A 20287-nucleotide genomic window follows, 5' to 3' on the forward strand; every position below is an offset into this window, starting at 1 on the left:
TCCAGCATGTGTGGAAGGCTGGGTAGCCATTGCCTCTTTCCCCTAAAAGTCTTTCATTTTCCTTCTGGTGAGCTTTCCAGGTGGGAAACAGTCCCCAATGCCACGCAGTGCCCCAACGTGCAGCACCAGTGCCTCTGGCAGAGAATGTGGCCGCTCAGCTCACCTCTGCCTGCCCACCACACATGCCTGCGGCAGGGGGCATCCCGGAAAATGGGATTCCTGCAGCATAGAAAGAAACTTGTTTCCAACAAAGCTTTATTCTGTCATCAAACAGTGCATTCCTTAGCAAACTGAGAGACTCAGGGAGGGTTTCAAAGCAGTTAGAACCCATGGGCAGGCAAATCCCCCACGTGCCTTTCCGGCTGCAGCCACTGGGACAGGGAGAGGGAAGCACCGGAGGCACCGCGCAAGCTTGCCAGCAAAGCTGGGAAAGGGGCTGAGCCGTGGGTGGCAATAAAGCACGAGTCCCGCGCTCAGGAAGTTATGGCCGCGGCAGGGGCGTTGGTGCTGGCTTCTCCTTTATCCTTCTGCCTGTGGCCAGACCATCTTGAAGTTGCTCTTGCTGAAGCCAACACGGGATTAATCAAATCCTGCAGTAGGCCAGGTTGTCCTCCGCCCATTGCAGAGGCAAACACTGTTTCCTCAGCCACGTAGTGTGAAAATGCGGCATGCTGCCAGGGATGCTCTGCACGGGCACACTGCCTGGTACGACTATTGCTCAGGTCTGATACTGTTTTGGTATGACTAATGTTTATGTTTGTCTAGTGGCAATTTTTTCTCCACTTTACAACAAAAACAGAAGCAAAAGAAAAAAAAAAACAAAACACACCCTTTGAGTTACAGTGTCTACCACAAGGTTTTATCTCCTTGCTGCGGGCTGAGTCATGCTGGAGCCTGACCCACAGCGTCTTTTGGATAAGCGATGCCGGCATGCTGTGTTCGGACAGAGGATGCTGTGAGGGCACCCGCGTGCCCTGGGGCATTGCAGGGTCCTCCGGCATGGCTGAAGGCAGTGGCCCCAGGGACGGCTGCTCTGGCTGTGTTGGCCCCAGGAGGATGGGGGAAAGCCAGCCAGAGCGTTTCCCACTGCCCGCTGCATGTTCCCATCCCTCCGCCACTCTGCGGGGGCTCTCGGCCACATCACAGGAACATCCTCCAACACCCTCCAGATGAACTTCTTAATTTACAGGCATTTAAAAAAAAACAAAACAAACAAAACCCATAAACATCCTTTTTTTCTTTTAATCAGCGCTGATAATGAAACAAACAGAAAGATAAATGCCCCTATTCCAAAGCCGAGGATAAAACTGCAGCAGAAATAAGGCTCCTTCCAGTGTGTGTCCAGCTGAAAAAGCAGCAGCCTCGCAAGTCTGTGGCTGTCTCAAAAGGCTGGTGAGGAAGGAGGGCTCCAGCAGCAGCAGCGAGCCTCTCCCCTTCCTGTTTTGCAAAGAAAAAGGTAGCACAATGTTGGCTGTGACCCTGTTTCATCTCACAGTGGATAAAGTACTTTACCATCCGCTCCCGGAGAGGATGTTCAGTCAAAGATGCAGAAACAGGTTGATGTTGCAGAGCTTAAACACATGGCAATAAGTTAAATCCTTGGGGATGTTTGCAGGTGTGGGTTGTCCTTCCTTCTTCGCATCCCCAATTTTCAGCTAGTCCGTAAAACGTGAGTAATACGCAGCCTTGCTCTTCTCCATAGGAATAGGTAGTTAAAAACTGAAATTCGGGCAAGAGAGGTTCACTTCCAGCCAGGACAAGAGATGAGGGCAGGGCTCCTGCGCTCAGCTTCATTATTTAAGGCTTTGCTGCCCGTGGCCATGCTGTCCTCCCTGGGGGTCTCGGCTGGGCGAGCATGGTGCGGTGGCTGCCTGGCCTCTCCCGGCTGTGGCTGGGGGATGTGGTTTCCTCCGGGGTCTTTAGGCTTTCAAGGAATTTGGTGAGTCGGGAACAGGATCTGGAAAAGGACAGACCAGGGGTATTAGTCCGGCTTGCAGCTATGGTGACGTGCTTTGGGAAGCAGCCGAACTTGCATTGACTGCACTGGAAGAAGCAGCCTTGGGTCCTTCCCGTCTTCAAAGCTCTGGGACTTGATGTCCCACATAATGCAAAGTTTTCAGCTGATATTTAACCCCCCCCTTTCCCATTCACCCCCCTGGCTGCCTCTTTCCTTCCCATCCCTCCCGCAGTGGTCCCCATGGGGGCTCAGCATCACCGGTCACTCACCCAGCGTCGGGAAGAAGCAGTCCCCAGGGCCGGGGGGGGACAGGGGGGTGCTGGGCTCGGAGAGCAGGTGTCGGCCAGACTCGGAGGGCTGCCGGCTGGCCATGTAGGAGAGCTGGGGTCGAGGCCGCAGCTCTGCGCTTGCCGAGGGGACCGCCTCAAAGACAGGGTTTTCGATGCCCTGGGCACTGCTGCTCCTGGGAGAGAGAGGAGAGGATGTGAGGGGTGGGGATTTGCATTTTGATTTCAGGAGCCTTTTTTTAACCCCAGGGTTTTGGCTGAGTGCTGGGAACAACCAAGCAGGGCAGGAAGCAGGTTCAGGCAGCGGCACCTTGGCTGAGAGCAAGTGGGGAGCCTGGCGCAGGGGGGAGAGCTTAGCTGAAAGGCACTGTGGTTTCAAGCTCTCCTGGAGTGTGGGGAGACGTATGCTTTTGGCACAGGCAAAAAGAAAGGAGGCACTTCCCACTTGGAGGGAGGGAAGAGAAACAGCGGCTGCCCAGAAAGGGGCAGGACCCCAGGCGTAGGTGCTGCCAGCATCCCCCTCGCTCTGCCTGGCGAGGATACACTCTGGCTTCAAGGCAAGAGGACAAGACCCTTGCAGGGTCTGGGATGCAGGCAGAGGGGGTGTGAGGAGGTCAGGGGGAGCTGGAAGCACATGGGTTTCCTCACCTTTCCATTCTGACCAGCTCATGGGCACCTGCCAAAGACAAAAAAGTTAGCGTGCGCGCTGGCAGCATGATGCCCAGCGTCAAACCCAGACCCACTGCCAGCACTGTTTTCTGGTGTCTCATCCACAGCCAGTTCCTCCTCTTCCTTGGCATTCCTCCCTCTCTTTCTCCTTTCTTCAGCATCAGCCTGTTCTTTGCTCCCAAACCTCCCTTTCCGCATCCCCGCCACCTACAGTCTCCTGCCTTGTTATCTCCCTAACCCAGCCTCCTCCCAGATTGAAACCTCAGGCTCCAAAGAATGGGGAAGGAGGCACTTCCACCAGCATGGGGCAAGGCGAGGTGCAGCTGCGGTGCCTGGGCTGCAGCCCAGCCCCGCTTGTGCCCGGATGCACCCACCACCCACCTGGGACACCCTCCCAGGGCTCTGCAAGATGCCACCCTGGTGTTTGGCTGCCCCTGCATTTGTCTGGGCAGCACCGTGTTATTTATTTCCTCATCCCCTTTGCAGATTCCACAGCCCGTGCTACTCGGGTGTGCTGGATGGCAGCATGGTGAGCATCCCCAGCCGAGATGCACGGTTTTGGCCCAGACCATGCCGATGGAAAGCGCCTGGTGGAAATAACCTGTAGCTAAGCTGATACAGCTTCTTTTCTCTTCCAATGCCAGTAACAACCTGTGCTTCTCTGGAGACACACCAGATGCAAGTCCCCCTGGGTTTTGCCTTCCCTCTTGGGTTAAATAGCATCCAGGTGATGCTTTGCAGCACAGAGAGGGAGATGCACTCCAGCCACAGCAAAATGGATGCACGAAGGCGCGTGGACAGTCTTTTTGGCCAGGGACAGATAACGAAAGTGCAGTTCCTGTTCTCGTGGCTGGCATCGTGCCCACTGCTGCTGCAAAAACCACTTCTCCAAAGGGTTTGCTCAGAGCCACACAGCCACCCACCAAGCTCGGTGAGAGAAACCGCAGGGCCTCCAGCTTGCCCAAGGCCTGATGAAATGGTTCTGCTGGTTAAGGTGGTGCCCTTTTCTGCTTAATTACTGAAATCACTGGGAGCCAAGTGCAGGCAGGAGCCAACAGCTGGCTGCACCTCAGTGCTGCCTGATTTTCTAGGGCTGGGGTAGTGGGGAGAGAGGTGGCTTGCTGCAGTCCTATTGCCATAGAAATGTAAGGGGTCTTTTTAAAGACGGGGGGAGCAAAAGCACAAATAATGCTTTTTCGCTCACTCAGGAGGCAAAGGTGCTCTTTCGGCTGTGCAGTGGAGGAAGGGATGAGTACATGAGCCGGCTCTCGCAGCGGATGGGAAGGAAAGGGCTCAGCGGCGAGGGGGCCTGGCAGAATCTTTGCAGTCTCAGTGCCCCCAGCACACTCCCGGGGTGCCTCGCAGGCATCGCAGGTCCCTCTCCTACCCCACACTCCTCACCGCAGCCTGCAGGCATGCCCAGCCCTTCCCAGGACTGCTTTGCAGGAGGCACCTGCAGGGACCTGTCTGCGGGCCATCTTACACAGTGCCTGTGGGACTCAGGGCAGCCGAACCCACAGACCCCAGCGGGACACGTCCCATCCCATAATGGCCACACCAATGCAGCCCAGGAGATGAGATGGGTGGCAAGGGGAGGATACGTACGTCTGTTGCTGACCGCTTGTCTCTGCTTGTAAATGAGGAGCAAGATGAGAGGCAGGCAGAGGATGCCCACAATACAGGCGCCCGTTGCCAGCGCAGCGGCCGTGATATCTGCAACAGAAGAGGACAGAGCTGGAGTGGGCAGCGGGGAGGGTTTGCCTTGCATTTCCTTGGTTTCCTCAAGCCGTAGCAGAAGCATGGGGCAACACCAGCATGATGGACTCTGGCTCCCGCACACACAGGTGGTCCGCTCCTAGTGGGATTCGCATTGCGAGTTGTGGAGATAAGCTCTCAGGCATCAATTTAGGACCTTGACCAAAGTCCTTCATTACTGGAGGACACACCAAGGTCTTTCTTTTTGTCTTCTAGATATGAGGAGAGAAGCAGGGGCCCTGATAAAGCCCTTTGAAGTCAACAGAAAGGCTCCCCAGAAAGTCTGGCAGCCTTTCAGCACATCTGTGGCCTTCAAGGTCCATGTGGGATGGCTTGCAGCAGGTCGAGGGCTGCCTAAATCAAGGGCAGATTCAGCTCAAGCCCTCCTCTCCTGTGCATCTGTCTGGGGAAGCAGCCTCTTGCTCTGGTGTGTTTGGGGGGGATTTTTTCCCCTTTTTTGCCCAGCAGGACAGGTTGTCCCAACATTTGGGACTGAGGGTTTGAGACAGAAAGCACTACTCATGGGGAGGATGGTGCAGTTGCCTCTGGCTGGGCTGGCCCCAACCATGCTGCAAACCAGTTTTAGCAAAAATCTGCCCATTTAGGAGCCAGTAATGTTTAGACAGAGGGACCCACAGAGAAACCACCTGCATAGCGAAGTGTGAGCACCTCCAGTGTCTAGACACAGCACTGGGGGACCCTCATGTTGTCAGAGCACTCAAGCAAGATTTGGGTTTCCCCTGCAAGAGCATCTCCGCTTGGGGAGAGGTGGCATGGGCTCAGGACGGCAGTGGCGTGTTGCAAGAGGTTCCTGCGACTCTACCTTTCTGTCCCTTCCCATCTGCTCATGGCAGCGGCCACTAAATCCCTGATAGTGTTTGGGGGGGGGGGCGGGGGGGTGGTTGGCACTCAGATGCTTTATAACAACAGGGTGAATGATCTCCATGGTCTTCAGGATAGTCACATCTGGGTGACGTGGAAACACAGGCCAAAGGAGGCTCTTCTCAGCCTGAGGCCATGCCTGTCAGATGCACCCCATGGGGACAGCCTTGGAAATCACCCTCCCAACACCCGACCATGAGGTTACATCTGGTCACCGGTGTGTTTATAGCAAGTGGCCGTCCCTAGTGAAATACACGGGCCAGTGTGGTGAGCAGTGCCTCAGAGAGAGGGGGGTTTTTCCTTTTACCTTTGCTGGTGGCAGTATGAAATGTACAGTTTTGAAGCCCTCCTCTGCCTGTGGAGGAGAAGAGAAAAGCATGTTAGATCTCAGGGGATTTGCTCAGGTACCACAGAGCTCCCACACCTGCTAGCTGCTCTTGCTTTTGCTCACCAGTATTGAGATAATCAGACTAGAGCATACCAAAACCAAAAGTTTAATCCAGGGAAGCTTACACTGAGATTCCTGCTGCAAGACCCCTTTCCCTTGCATGGCCTGTCCCTGGCCATGCAGGCTCTTGGTTTTTTAGGTCTAAAAGAAAAAGTATCTATCCTAATGCTGCAAATCAAGGGCAAGGGATGCCTCCCCCTCCAGCTCACACCTCCCTGGGCAGCTCTCCCTGGTGGGCTGCTGCCCCAAGGTTATCTACAAGCCCTGCATACCGAGCAATGCCTGCACCCCTTACACTCAGGCTTGCCTGCCAGCCAGCTCCTTTTATGTTGAGGTTTGTTTTCCTCTCTTCCAGAAAGAGGTTGAGGAAGATCAGTGAAACTATGTAGCACAGATTTTATTGCCTTCCAGCCTCTGGATTTATTTTTTCGCTTTTTTTTTTTTTTTTTTAATGTTCCAGTGCTCTCTGGCCCTAAGTCAAACCTTCAACATCTGCTGCTCTTTGACTCTTGCAACATGGCTTGGGCTTTCAGCATCAGCACACCCTGCGTCCCCAGCCCCGATGCTGCAGCCCGGCGTCCCCCACCAGCCCTTACCTGCCACCTTGCCCCGACGCACCCCAGCATGGATGCAGGACTAGCAGGGGCTCCCCTTGCCCCCCTCACCTTGCTGGATTTGCAGCTCCACAAAGCCATGAGCGAACTGCAGGGTGCGGGTCTTGCCATGCTCCCGCCTGGCCTCCATGGCGTAGCAGCAATAATTCCCGCTGTCCTGCAGAGTCAGGTTCATCACCACAATGTGAAAGGCACCATGGTGGTCAGGGACAAACTCCACCCCGTGATGGCTGCCTTGCCCCCCGAGGGGGGATTTTTGGGTGCCATTACCCAGCGGCTCATGGTGCCTGCCCAGGTCATGGTGCAGCTCCTTCTCGGTGACATTGCGGATGTGCTTCCTCTCGGAGCAGGTCTGGTCGCCATTGCTGCTGAAGTACCAGGTTTTGTAGAGGAGGTCGTGGCGGTCGGCGAGGGCACCGCTGATCCGGCAGGTCAGGGTGACGTTCTGGCCTTCAGGGCAGATGCAGAGCGAGTACGGGGTGGTGATCAGGAAAGATGCCAGCCCTCCTGCTGGGGAGAAGGCATGGCAGCTGAGTCAGACCCTACCACCCTGAGTTCATAGCAAAATGGGGATCCCTGCCCCAAGAAGCACCCCGTATCCCAAGAGAAGGGAGATGGGAAGCATGGTGTGAGCCCTTTGCTTGCTCTGTAGCAACATCCCAGCAGGGCTGGAAGCACAGCTTCACCCTAGAAATAAGCCCTGGAGGAGAGGCATGCTTCAAATATAGCTGAGAATCAGCTTTTAATAGGAGCAGGGAGGCAGAAGTTTGCCCAGAGCTGGCAGGGCAGCGCAGCTTGGGGCAGGGAGGTGGGGCTCTGCCCTAGGCGCCTGCTTATGGGGCACCAGGCGTCTGCAAGGCGGGGCAGCGGGGTACGGCTTGCAAATGGGGAAATACAAGTGCTGCTGAGCCGGCTGCAAATAAACAGGAGAAAAAAATATAAATAAAATAGTCAGGAGGAGCTTGTGCCCCCTGAGATCAGGCGGGGAGCGGGTCCCACCCTGCTTGCTTCTCAGCCCCTGGGGAGGAGAAGAGGGAACTGGCTGACGCTGACTGTGAGGAGCTGCTTGAAAATGAAAACAATTTTCAGAAAGAAATCCCTGACTGCTGCTAGCTGCAAAACACGTAGTGGGAGGCCTGGCAGAGGTGCAGGAGCATGTCAGGGAGGACGGAGGGAAGCAGAGGAGCGTACGGCAGCATTACTGGTCCCATCCCAGCACGCCAGTGGAGGGTACTGGTGGGTAAGGGGAGCTGTGCATGAGGGGAGAGAAAAGAGCAAATACAGGCAAGTCTTTGGTGCTCAGGCCCCACTACCACTTTGTGTTTGCAGAAGTGCAAACATCACCTTCAAAAGCTGAAGAAAAAGCAAATTCTGGGTTCATTTTCTTTAAATTATTGACAAAAGGATGTTCCCGGGGCTGGTTTGCAACAGAGAAGATGCTACGAGGACAAGATGTGCTTTTATTTTGGTAACATCCTGTTGTGCCATTAGCTCTGCCACTGTTTCGCTTTGAGGTTTTTCACTTGCTATATCGAGCGAGCGTCAATCACAGGCGGGGTGCGCTGCGCCTGCCCGCACACCATCCAGCCAGGCGCAAGGCTCCCCAAGGCTGCCGGGAGAGCATCCTCCTCTGTGCGGGGTCACCGCCCTCAGCACCCCGACACGGGGCTCCGCTTGAGAGACCGAAAGTGAAAATGTCCCCTGTGCTTTCCACCCCTCGTTGGTTATTTATGGCTTTTGGGACGATGGTGTTCTCTAAGCCCCGTAAGAACAGCCATGAAGCCCGCGGGGTGCAGCAGCCTGATCGAGGGTGCTTTGCAGGGAGAGGGGATTTGGGGAGGGGATCTGCCCCACCAGACCCACCCCAGTCTGCAGCACCCAGTGCCGAGGAGTCCCACAGAGCCGGAGATGGCGTGACCTTTGCTGAACCGCTCCAGCTTCCTGCAGGCGCCTCAGCCTCCTCCCCACGGCACGTGCAGCACATCCCTGCGGCTGGTCTGGGGCAGAGGTTTGCGTGGCCTGAGCTCAACGCTGCCCCGTTTGTGCTTGTTTTCAAGCACCAGCTGCTCCCCATCCTCAGATGCTGCTGGGGCCGGGATGCTTGTCCAGGCTGGCTGGGTTTTGGCACATAGCGGAGTGGGTCCCCCACCTCCTTGCCAGTGTTCTGAGCACAAAAGGCACCTCAGATGTGTTTCTTGATACCTGCTGCTACGGGAAGTGCCTCATTCACATCAGGGGTCCCCCGGGAGCCAGGGGAAGGGAAGCCAGGGCTCTATTGGAGGAAGCTGCACTTCCAACACCTTGCAAAAGTATCTGCAGGAGACTTTGTTTTCCACCCCCCCCCCCCCGCCTCAAAGAAAACGGGGCCGTCCCGCTCATCCCCACACAGTTTGCAAAGCTGTGCCTTACTAAACTATCCAGCCTCCACACCCCGGCTCTTGATGGGAACCGTCTGGATGGAAAGTCAACACAGCCCACGCTTTCAGCAGCGGCGCCCAGCCATGGGGAGGGGCAGAGGTTACCACGTGTGCGAAGCCTTCGGCATTACCAACTTCCCTTCTTTCTCCCGAGGAGGGGAAGGCTTCCAAAAGCCATCGAGCAGAGGAGAAAACAGCTGGGGAGAAGAGCTGGCGAAGTGCGGTGTGCCCCATGGCAGTGCCAGGGAGGTTGTTGTTCCCTCCCCAAGATGTAACAAGACTTTAAAGCTGTGCTAGATGCCAGATGGTGCCCGGAGGAAACCTCTTCTGTTGGTGTCTTTTCACTAAAGCTTGTGGATCTTAATCTTCCCTGGGTGCTGTGGGCTTCTTCCATGCCCAGACTCCAGGTTTGGCTCTGTCCCATCCTGCTCTGACCATTCCCTTTGAAGTCAGCGCCGCTGGCAAATGCCAAAATAAAGCCAGATGCCCAGCTCCACGCAGCTCCAGCCAAGAGAGCCAGGGGAGTCCTGGACCCATCGAGGTCCAAGATGAGAGCTGTCATCTTGTCACCATCTGGTAAAGACCAAGGAGGTCTCAAGCGAGTCCCAAAAGTGCCCCTCTTTGGCACCTTGGTAGCTTCGGCTCCTCCCTGCCAACCCTCGGCATTGCAATGGTGTGGCACAGAGCCCAGTGCATCGCTGGTGCATCCCCGGTGCCGGCACCGCTGCCTAACTTGAAACCTGGGAGCTCTCCTTTCAGAGAAAATGAAATGTGAAAAAGAAAAATGCTAAAGCCGAGGAGCCTGTGTTGCTTTGCCAACAAATGGCTTAAATAAAACGGGCTTTCATGTCGAATTCTGGGTTGGTGAGCAAAAGCCTCTCCTGGTTGCTCCTGCTAACTTTGGTCCCCCACCATGGCAAGTAGGTGTTTGATTTACACTTGTGTGACTTACAGAAGTGATTTCCACATCATGTCACCTCTTTCCACTCCAGGGAAATCTGAGTGGGAGGGCTGTGGCCTTTGGAGGGGCTTGCCTGCTGCAGAGGAGGGACTGCCGGAGAGAGAGTGGCTTCTCAGTCCTGGAGCGAGAAACCTGGTTTTAATTTCTCTTCTGGGAGCTTTTGTAACATCCTCACATGAAAAGTGCCACAAGCCCCATAGTCACTGTGTTGTCATTACACTTCAGAGTTACCAACTGGGTGAGATGTGCAGGGGCATCCATACCTCGGCACAAGTACTTACAGCAGGAAAGAAAAAGGAGAGAAAAAACATACTGAAGATGCCAGAGATGCCCATGTTAATGGCCCTCATCTCCTGCACCCTGAGGACCCAAATCGCTTTTCAGTGGCGGGGCTGCTCCCTGGGTACGCATCATCCAGGCTGTGGGGAGAGCTGCCTGGAGCTGCACGTCCCTGGCTCAGGGACAGGGTCACAACACTGGGTTTGCACTTGGGATGCAATTTTGGAAAGCCCAGCTCAGCTGCCATCCCATGAGTGGAGAGGAGCTGCTTCCCCATCCACCTAGCTGCCAGCGTCACCAGATTGCATAGGAGCTGGATGTCTCCAAGGGCTCTACTTCTCCATCAAGCCCTGCTAAAATTAGCCAAGGGTTCAGAAAGTTTCGGCAGGCATGCGGTTGCACAAAGCTCAGTTCCTTTGGCACCAGGCTCATGTTGAACTTCGGTGTCCAAGCTTGTTGCATTGCAGAAGGCCTGATGTTCAGTCCCAGCACCCCGGACGTCTAAATGAAATAATCTAAAGCCCCATGGAGATGCTGTGAATTGCTCCCTGATGTCAGGAGGCTCAGATGAGAAGCATAGCACACTTCAATCCACACCAGCCTTGCTGTCCCAGAGGAGAGAGGAGAAGGGACCCCCTGCCCCATTGCAGGGAGGCATCATTTCTTCCTGGGGATGTGCCAGCAGAAACCCTGGAGGCAGTCATTTTGCCATCCCGGGACGGAGGGAAAAGCCAAGCCTGATAGGATGCTTGTCCTCCTCCCACGCAGGGCAGGGAGGGACCACGGTCCTTCCCAGCTTCATTCTCTGACCCTTCATCCACAGACAAATTGTGGTTTTAATTGCCACTGCCCCGTTTCACCGCCTGGCCCCAAAGCCCCGGTACGAAAACATTGCCTGCCAGGGCTGGTGCAATCAGGCATGAAGCAGCCCTCTCCCAGAGCATCCCCCTGCCGTGCTGGCAAGCGGCCGGCAACCTTCCAGAGCTGGGAAGCGCTCCTTGCTCAGGGGAAGGGAAACTCGGTGGCCACACGCGGCAGTCCTGGCCCAGCCGGCTGCCCACCTGGAGAAGCTGCCCAGCACGTCTCAGCAATTACAGCAGAGTGGACCATCCTTATAGAGGGCATCCCAGCCCTGCTCGCACAAACTGCCTCTCTCTGCTCCCCCAGGGCTGATGAAAGGCTCCTTTCACTGCTGCACGGCCAGGGACCTCCGCAGTGCCGGGGCAAAGTGCGGTGCGGGAACAGGGCAGCTTTTCCAGCTCGGGATCCCCGTTGGGCAGCTGTCAGGGACCGGGGGTGCTGCTTTCCTTCCATACAAAGTAGATCAAAGCAAAGGAGGAAGGAGAAAAACCCAATCCCAGAGTTTTAAAACAGCAGCTCCCCTGTGGCCCCTTTCCCCCAGAGCAACCAGCACCGCATGAAACGCTGGCTTGATCCCCCCCACTCCAAAATCACAGGGTGAGAAAGTAAATAACCCCCAAATGCCCCAAATTCCTCATGCCGAGGCACAGCCCTGGCTGGGCGAACGTGGTGCCCCAGCGAGGAGAGTTTCTCCGGGCAAGGAGGAGAGGAAAGCAACCTGGAGCTTACCGTGGGAGGCGAGGAGGCAGAGCGCAGCCAGCAGCAGCCCGGGCTGGGGGGACATCGCCTCCATCGCGGCTGGGGCGGCCGGGGAGAGCTCGCCTCTCCGGAGCCGCCCGTACGTTCTGAGCAGCCCTGCAGCGACAGCCGGACTTGCACACACAGGAAATTTCATTGAAATATTGCATGCAGCAATGGAGAGAACTGCGAGCACCCCCAGGAGGTGAGATGCGGCAGGGAGCTGCGGGCAGACGGGGGGAGCGGCAGCACCCTCACGGGACACCCCACGGATGGGTGACACTACAATCCCCACCCGTCTGGGCAGCAGCGGGTGCATTTGCTGGCTTTTTTCCCTTACAGCATCGCAGGGGGTAGCTTAGACCAAGCTGCTCCCCCTGCGTGTGTTTTTGGGATGCACAGGAGGTAGCTGAGGAGGATGCTTGCTGTGCCAGGGGCGCTGTGGGTGCTCAGCCACAAGGTCCCCATCCCTTCCCCAGTGGGATCTGATCCCCTGTGGCCAATCTCCAGCTTGCTTTCTTAAAGCACACTTTGCTTATTGTTTTTCCTGTGTTTGTGAAGATTAAGGAGGCAGAAACCCTCCTGGGATGAACAGGAGGCAGGTACAGGGAAGGGTTAACTCAAAGCACTGCCAGGTCAGGGAAGGGAATGGAGCTTTCCCCAAAAAAAGGGGAGCAAAGTGTCCCCCTCCTGCAGCCTGTTTGCAAGAGGAGAGGGCCTTACTCTGCCCTCAAATAGCAAAGCAGCACCACAGGCCGACTCATGTAACTCCTCCTGGAGCCTCACTTCAAATTCAAAAGGCACTGACGACATCTCCAGCCACCTCGTTTCAAACAGTGCAGGCAGGCACCTGTTCCCTGGAAAGTGGAGCCCAGAGACATGTAGAGGTTTGTAAACCACAGGAAACTTTCCTGCTAACCTGCTCTGAATTTGGAGCACACAGTGAAATAGAAGAGTAGCTAATTACTGTGTGGCTTTGTGGTTTTTACAGCAAACATGTCTGTGATGCTCTCGTAAAAAAAGTAACCCTTCTCTGGCAGGAAGAAATTTGTTGCTGGGGGAAGGTGTAGACACAAAGTCCAGAGACTCCAAGAAAATGGCTTATCTGTCCTAAGACCCCATCTTTGAGCTGAGCCCGTAGGCAGGGTGGCACACTCTTGTCACCTCCCCATCCCCAGGTGTGCCCCCATGGTGACACAACCAGAAGACACTCTTCAGTAAGGACATACATGTGCCTGTGCAGGGTCAGATATAGCTGGAAGAGGGTCAGGACAGGCTGATCCTGACTGGCGGTGAAATTGGGGTTAGCAGGTAGATGATGGGACCTGAGGCCGGGTGTCTGAGATGCTCGTTTTTGTTCTTCTCCTGAGCCATGGCAGCATCGCCTCCAGGTACTTTCCATCCAACCACGTTGCCACCCTCGGTAGTAACAACCAAGGTGTCCCCAATGTCAAGGTGAGGACTCACACAGGCCTCCTCCAAAGGCAGTGAGGCATGATGAGGTTCAACTTCTGGCTTTCCCTCTGCCATGGGCTGCTCCCTGGTGTTACCAGTGATGGTAAAAAACAGGTGAAAAGGAAAGGGATCCCACAGAGACATTCTTTGCTTGGGAACAAGAGTGTGATTTAATCTCTGTACCCAAACATTACCTGGAGATGCATCTGCAGCCATGGCTCATTTCATTTTGACACATCCCGTTTGTGTCTCTTGGCAGGGTTGAGCCCACACTGGTCATTGACCTTGACAGGTCCAGCCTTCCCCAGCCAGCTCCAGGGGTTGCGGAGCCAATCCCTCCACGGTGCTTAATGCAACATCCCCATGTCCCACAGGCCACCACCACAGTGTATGTCACCGTCCTGGATGAGAACGACAACGCTCCCACTTTCCAGCAGCAGCTGTACGAGGTGACCCTCGATGAAGGTCCCGCCACGCTCAACGCCACCCTCGTCACCATGCAGGCCCTGGACCAGGATGAAGGACCCAATGGCACAGTTGTATATGCCATCACCGAAGGCAACATCTTGGGTACCTTCCACATCAACAGCACCACGGTGAGTAAAGATGCCGGCCTCCTCCCAGCCATGCCCCCATCCCGCTCCCCTCACTCCTGGCTGCCCTCCCCTCCCCTTGCAGGGGCAGATCCGGACAGTGAAGGAGCTGGACTACGAGATCAGCCATGGGCGCTACACCTTGATCGTCACTGCCACCGACCAGTGCCCCATCATCTCGCGCCGGCTGACGTCAACCGCCACGGTAGGGAGCTGCTGGCAGGGTTGCGACACCGTGGCCTCTTCGGGGTCGAGGAGTTCCCCCTCCTGCAAGCAGTTTCACATCTTCTTCCCAGTGGTCACCAGTCACTTTTCCCAGCTGCGGCCAGTTTGTCCAGTTGCTGTCACCCCACTCCCTCATGGGGGTTGCAAAACAGGGACGTTGGCAAGGGAGGCTCATGGGTTAATTAGCCCAATTATTTTGTCCTGCAAAGACATAAACAGAAGAAATTCCCTGAATTACTTTTAAGTTGCATTATATTGTCTTTAGAGGTCCGCTTGGTTCTTCTTGCCTGAAGGGACAGTAGGTGGTAAAGCATTGCTAGACCATTATTTCTGCTTCGTCTTTATCTTCTTGAATTATTTATCTGCTTTTTAAATTCCTTTTTCATTCCTTGTATGGAGGTTATTTAAAGTCTCTAGTCATTTATGTTGCTTCTCTCTATAGCTCTTCCATTTCTCCTGGACTGCAGTAACCTGAATTCAGTGCACTGGTCAAAGTGTGGGGAAGGTAGACTAGCAGCTCCAAAGCAAATATTTTGCAGGAATTGAATACACTAATTATTTTTGTGACCGAAACGAAAATTTGACAGGTTGTACGGCAGACATTGTCCATGCCCAGAATGATTTTAGAGTCTGCAAGTGGAAGGGGTCGGTTAGATCTTTTGCCTTGGCTCCCTATCGTGGACCTTTGTGCCTCACCCAGATATCAAGCCAAGTGTTTTCTAGTCCTCCAAAAGGAGATAGGTTTTTATATGTGAAGAAAAAAGAGAAATTGAAGGGGAGACACCAGTGTGGGAAATTTCCATAAAATCTGTCCCTGCGAGCCTGGCAGCACTGTGCTCCATGCTGGGGCAGGTGGGAAGCCTTCAGACGTGTTCATCTGATGCTGCTGGAGATGCCTTCCTGGCCCAGAAAACTGCATCAGAAACCCCGAGACCTTGGGTGTAACTGCTGGCAGGGAAGGCAGCAGCTGTCAGCGTGCTGCAGGCAAAGGCAGAGCTTTCCCTGCTCTTGGCCCAAGCAGAGACCTGAACTTGGAAACCCCTCCAGCAACAAGTATCAAAGCTAGAAAGGATAGGAAACACCCTCCCTACACAGCCCAGGGAGTTTGTGCCAGCACCGTATGAAAACATAGCTTTTAGGAGGAGGTTTAGTGATTATTTAAGATCCCAAGTGATGGGAAATCCATCATCCTGATAAGGCGTGCCAGTGTTTTTCTCCACTGCTAAGAAACAGAGCAGAGACTGATACACTCTTCTGTAAAGATTAGATTTAGCCAGTAATAAATGCCCATCTGATGGATTTTACTATCCTTTAACCCAGAAGGCTGGAAAGCTCCTCATTTTCCGTATCTTTCTTGTAACCACCTGCACCACCAAAGCTTAACCTCTTATTAGCCACTGGAGACTCTCCTCCTCCAGCAGGGCTTCTCCTCTGTGCAAGTTCCCCGCAGCCTAGCAAGGGGGTAACCCTCTTTTCAATATAGTATAGAGCTATATGAATGTCTTCTATGTAGTGTGACTCAGTTAAAAAAGCAAGACTCGAGTTCGTTGGATCCCCGACTTCATGGGCAGCCCCGTGGTCTACTCTGTCCTAAAATTGTTGATGCTTTCCCCTTTTAAGGTCTGTAGGACTGATTTCTGGACAGCTAAGTGTGTCGTAGGAAGGGATGCTAAGAGGAGAAACATGCCAGCAGCGTTGGTGGTGTTTTGTGTTGGAACAAAGATGCAAGCTGCAAATCTTTTAAAGTTTACTCAGCATTAGGAATGAAGCCCTTGGTGAGCAAGTGTGCAGCTGGCTGCGCAGATTGGGCCTCTCTGAACTCATGGCTTTGATAGTCAAATCCATGTCTGTCATTATTGTCTATCCATCTTGGGTTTCAAGATGTGAATGTGGAGAACGTTTGGCTTTTGCATTGACTTCTCCATCATGGTGCATGGCCTGGAGGTTGAAAAGGGCCCCACCTGTGTGTGGCTGGAGTCACATAGTGTTGCTGTAGGATGAGCATGATCAGGAATAACTGAGTTTGAGTCTCTGAACTGTGAGCTGGATGTCTGGTGAACCCAGCAAAGACAGAAATACAGGAGGTATTTTGCAATGTTGCCTGTCCATGGCTTCCCACACTCACGGCCAGCAGGCTGGTCTCTCCTTCCATCCCTCTCCTTGCACTGCCCTCCACCCTCTCGCCCTGACTGCAGGTGCTGGTGAACCTCAACGACATCAATGACAACCGTCCCACCTTCCCTCAGCCATACGAGGGTCCCTTCGACATCACAGAAGGGCAGCCTGGCCCACGCGTCTGGACCTTCCTGGCCCATGATGGCGACTCAGGACCCAGCGGGCAAGTGGAGTACAGCATCATCGCCGGGGACCCTCTCGGTAAGCAGGGACGTGGGGGCGTCACCTCTCCTTCTGGCTGCCCCATGGAGGAACTCAGCTTGCAGGAGCCAGAGCGGGAGCACTGGCGGAAGCATTTCAGAAAAGCCATCCTCCCAGCCAGGCGCTTCTGCGAATTCAGCCTTTCGACACCAGGAAATCCTGTTTTGAGCAACAGGAAACTTAACCTGTTCATGGCCAGCCAAGGAGGTGGCCAGGGCTTGTGCAAGGGAGTGAGGAAATCTGCTAAACAATAAAGGCAAAAAAATAAAAAAGGTAAAAAACAGACCACAGAAAGAGAAACCGAGCGCTGCAAGCAGACAGCCCCATCCCCTCACCCCCACGGGGTTTGCAGGGCATTTGGGGACTGAGCTGCTCTGCACCCCGTGATGAAGCTGTAGCCCTAGCCCCCACCAGCAGCCCAGAGCAGGGGCAGAGGAGCCGCAGGCATCTCCAGCCATGGGGATGTATGGCTATCCCTCTGAAAGGGTGGTGACTTAGCCCAGGGTATCTGGAAGACAGAGCCCAGTCCTCTCTCCAAGATGACCCTGCTGCAAAGCTCTTCCAGAACAACTGGGATGCAGCCCCTCAGCTCAGGGGGGTCCGTGCCACGTAGCTCACCCTGCTCTGGCCATCCTGGGGCATGAGCAGGTGCTTGGAGAGCTGTTGGCACTTTCAGAAAGGCCCAACCAAGAAGTGTGAGTACCTCTTATTTGGCCATTCAACCCACGTCCCCTGCTCCTGCTGGTACCTGGGGGTGCATTGGTCCCCGGGATAGACCCCAGCTGCCCACAGTCCTCCCATATCTGCAATGATGGGGCACTGGGGCTGTTGTCCCCAAGCCCGCCATGGTGCCTGTCCCCCGGCTCCGAAACAAGCCATCCCCTTGGGGAGCCAGGCCGTTCACAGCAGCACGGCACAAGCCAGGGAGCCACTGTCTCCAACAGGGGAGTTTGTGATCTCCCCGGTGGAAGGGGAGCTGCGGGTGCGGAAGGATGCTGAGCTGGACCGTGAGAACATCCCCTTCTACAACCTCACCATCGCCGCCCGGGACCGGGGGGTGCCCCCTCTCAGCTCCACGGTGAGTCCCTCAGGCGGCATGAAGGGCTGTGGGGTGCCATCCCCCATCCCCGGCTCCTTCCTCAGGGTCTCCTCTGCCATCGCACTCCTCCTCTCCTCCTTCCTCTTGTCCCTGGGACTTTCCTCCTCCAGACCGTAGTGGGCTGAGCGGGGAAGCCCACCTCTTGCCCAGGGGGCAAAAAAAGGATGGGAGGGATGGAAATAGGTGCCACATGCCCACACTGCTTCTCGTCTCCCTGGCAGATGCTGGTGGGCGTCCGTGTGCTGGACATCAACGACAATGACCCCGTGCTCCTCAACCTCCCAATGAACCTCACCCTCAGCGAGAATGCCCCCATCTCCAGCTTCGTCACCCGCATCCTTGCCCGGGATGCGGACAAGGGACCAAATGCCCTCCTGACCTTCGACATAACAGCGGGCAACATAGAGAACGCCTTCTACATCAACAGCACCGTATGCCCCTGGGGGGGTGGGAGGGTGGGCACCCTTGGCCCCAGAGCCCTGCCTTCCCTGGGCACCCATGGGTGCCATCTGGCATCCTTGCCCTCGCAGGAGATGCCGCGGGTGAAGCGCTCCTCACGTCTCTTTTACCTATTTCCTCCCTTTTTTCTCGGTAGAGTGGCATCATCTATGTAAACCGCCCGCTGGACAGGGAGCAGGTGGCGGAGTACAGGCTGACTGTCACAGTGAAGGACAACCCCGAGAACATACGCAATGCCAGGCGGGTAATTATGGACACAGCCAGGGCCTCCAGTGGCACAGGCAGCAGGGTGGGTGGGAGAAGGGGCTCCTGCCATGGCCAAAACCAGGCGGTGCATTTACCCACAGTATTTCCAATAGCAGCCTCATACCCCAAAAGCATAGAATCATAGAATCATAGAATCACCAAGGTTGGAAAAGACCCTTAAGATCATCGAGTCCAACCGTCAACCTATCACTGCCAAGTCCATCTATACCATGTCCTCAAGCACCACATCTATCCGTTCTTTAAATACCTCCAGGGATGGAGACTCAACCACTTCCCTGGGCAGCCTGTTCCAATGCTTGACCACCCTCTCAGTGAAGAAGTTTTTCCTAATATCCAACCTAAACCTCCCCTGGCGCAGCTTGAGGCCGTTTCCTCTCGTTCTATCACTCATTACTAGGGAGAAGAGACCGACCCCCACCTCACTACAACCTCCTTTCAGGTAGCTGTAGAGAGCAGTAAGGTCTCCCCTCAGCCTCCTCTTCTCCAGGCTAAACAACCCCAGCTCCCTCAGCCGCTCCTCTTAAGACATGTGCTCCAGACCCTTCACCAACTTCGTTGGCCTTCTTTGGACATGCTCCAGCACCTCCATGTCCTTCTTGTAGTGAGGGGCCCAAAACTGAACACAGTAATCGAAGTGCGGCCTCACCAGTGCCGAATACAGGGACGCTATCACCTCCTTGGTCCTGCTGGCCACACTATTCTTGATACAGGCCAGGATGCCATTGGCCTTCTTGGCCACCTGGGCACACTGCTGGCTCATGTTCAGGCGGCTGTCAACCAACACCCCCAGGTCCTTTTCTGCCAGGCAGCTCTCCAGCCACTCCTCCCCCAGCCTGTAGCGTTGCATGGGGTTGTTGTGACTGAAGTGCAGGACCCGGCACTGAGCCTTGTTGAATCTCATGCAGTTGGCCCCGGCCCATCGGTCCAGCCTGTCCAGGTCCCTCTGAAGGACCTTCCTACCCTCCAGCACATCAACACTTCTGCCCAACTTGGTGTCATCTGCAAACTTACTGCGGGTGCACTCAATCCCCTCATCCAGATCTGGGGGGACGAGGGGTCACAAGGATGGGGCTGCAACCCCCTCCCCATCAGAGAACAGGACCAGTAGGATTTAGAGCAAGTCCAACATCTCATGTTAACTCCAGCTAACAGCAGTAGAAGTCACAGAGGGTGGGACAAAGTCTGGCTGGAGAGCTGGACAACAACAATGACACTGAAGCATCCTTTGGCCCTGCCAAGATGTCCCACACATCACCCTTTGGGGTGCAGGCTGGGAAGAGATGTCCAGCGCCAGGGTGAGGGTCCCTGCAGACCCTCCAGGGTGGTCCAGGGAGCACAACATCATGGTTGCACAGGGCTCCAGCTTTGACCAGCACCAAGCTGGAGGTGGGAAAGGCAAGAGGTGAGCTCAAGGAAAGGACATTGCAGTCATCGCCTTCTTGTCCCCTTTTTCCTTTAGGATTTTGACCTGCTGGTCATCTCCATAGCGGATGAGAATGACAACCGCCCCCTCTTCACCCAGAGCTCCTACCAGGCTGAGGTGATGGAGAACTCACCCCCAGGTAGGTCTCTCTTCGCTCCCTTAGGTGGCTCCTGGAGACTCCCTTTGGGGCCAGGCAAAGGGAGGTGTCTCCTGGCTGTCGTGGAGGAGACAAGACACTGAGCAGGGAAAGGCTGCAGGTCAGTGGGACGGGGATGCTGAGTATGAGGGGCTCCTGCCGACCGCCTGGGGATGTCAGCCTCAAGGACACCATGGCTTTGTTCCATACTGCTGATGGAAACCCTTCCTGGCACAGGTCAGGCAAAACCCCAAGAGAAATCAGACCTGTTTGGGAATTGCTCAGCTGCAGACAGCAAGACGTGTCCATGGTCTGAGCCGAGCCCTGGGGGCAGCCCTTGCCTCGAGGACTCCAACCTGCCTGACCTCCCTGCAGGGGATGGGGAC

The 20287-nt window shown here is 55.2% G+C and overlaps 2 protein-coding genes across 3 annotated transcripts in view; one reads left to right on the plus strand and one right to left on the minus strand.

Annotated features, from left to right (window-relative positions):
- CDH23 (cadherin related 23) overlaps positions 1–20287 on the plus strand; it is a 216835-nt gene that overhangs the window by 183972 nt on the left and 12576 nt on the right. Inside the window, exons 38-44 of the mRNA XM_087764332.1 lie at positions 13698–13919; positions 14002–14121; positions 16337–16517; positions 17462–17595; positions 17838–18047; positions 18212–18319; positions 19802–19904. Coding sequence (XP_087620458.1) covers positions 13698–13919; positions 14002–14121; positions 16337–16517; positions 17462–17595; positions 17838–18047; positions 18212–18319; positions 19802–19904 — 1078 coding nt within the window. The remainder of the gene's footprint in view (positions 1–13697; positions 13920–14001; positions 14122–16336; positions 16518–17461; positions 17596–17837; positions 18048–18211; positions 18320–19801; positions 19905–20287) is intronic.
- VSIR (V-set immunoregulatory receptor) lies at positions 1223–12026 on the minus strand. Of its 2 annotated transcripts, none has more exons than XM_087764331.1 (7): positions 11860–12026; positions 6664–7119; positions 5858–5905; positions 4519–4626; positions 2893–2920; positions 2227–2420; positions 1223–1957 (listed from the first exon to the last, which is right to left on the minus strand). In XM_087764331.1, exons 1-7 carry the CDS (start codon positions 12023–12025, stop codon positions 1920–1922), a joined length of 1038 nt encoding a protein of 345 aa, XP_087620457.1. In that variant the 5' UTR covers position 12026; the 3' UTR covers positions 1223–1919. The 2 variants fall into 2 exon arrangements, with proteins under 2 accessions (XP_087620457.1, XP_087620456.1); XM_087764330.1 differs by having other exon boundaries at positions 6664–7122.

Source organism: Nipponia nippon, unplaced genomic scaffold (assembly GCF_047370975.1).
Source record: "Nipponia nippon isolate SJK-2023a ecotype South Korea unplaced genomic scaffold, ASM4737097v1 scaffold_3, whole genome shotgun sequence".
In the NCBI taxonomy this organism is placed as follows: Eukaryota; Metazoa; Chordata; class Aves; order Pelecaniformes; family Threskiornithidae; genus Nipponia; species Nipponia nippon.

Bases quoted from the DNA above. Each gene is read 5' to 3' on its own strand.
- VSIR (XM_087764330.1), bottom strand. From the start codon at position 12,025: ATGAAATTTCCTGTGTGTGCAAGTCCGGCTGTCGCTGCAGGGCTGCTC. The intron at 7,123-11,859 runs GTAAGCTCCAGG...CCTTCTCCCCAG, and splicing joins CTGCCTCCTCGCCTCCCACG to CAGGAGGGCTGGCATCTTTC. The intron at 4,627-5,857 runs GTAAAAGGAAAA...CTTCTGTTGCAG, and splicing joins TCATACTGCCACCAGCAAAG to ATATCACGGCCGCTGCGCTG.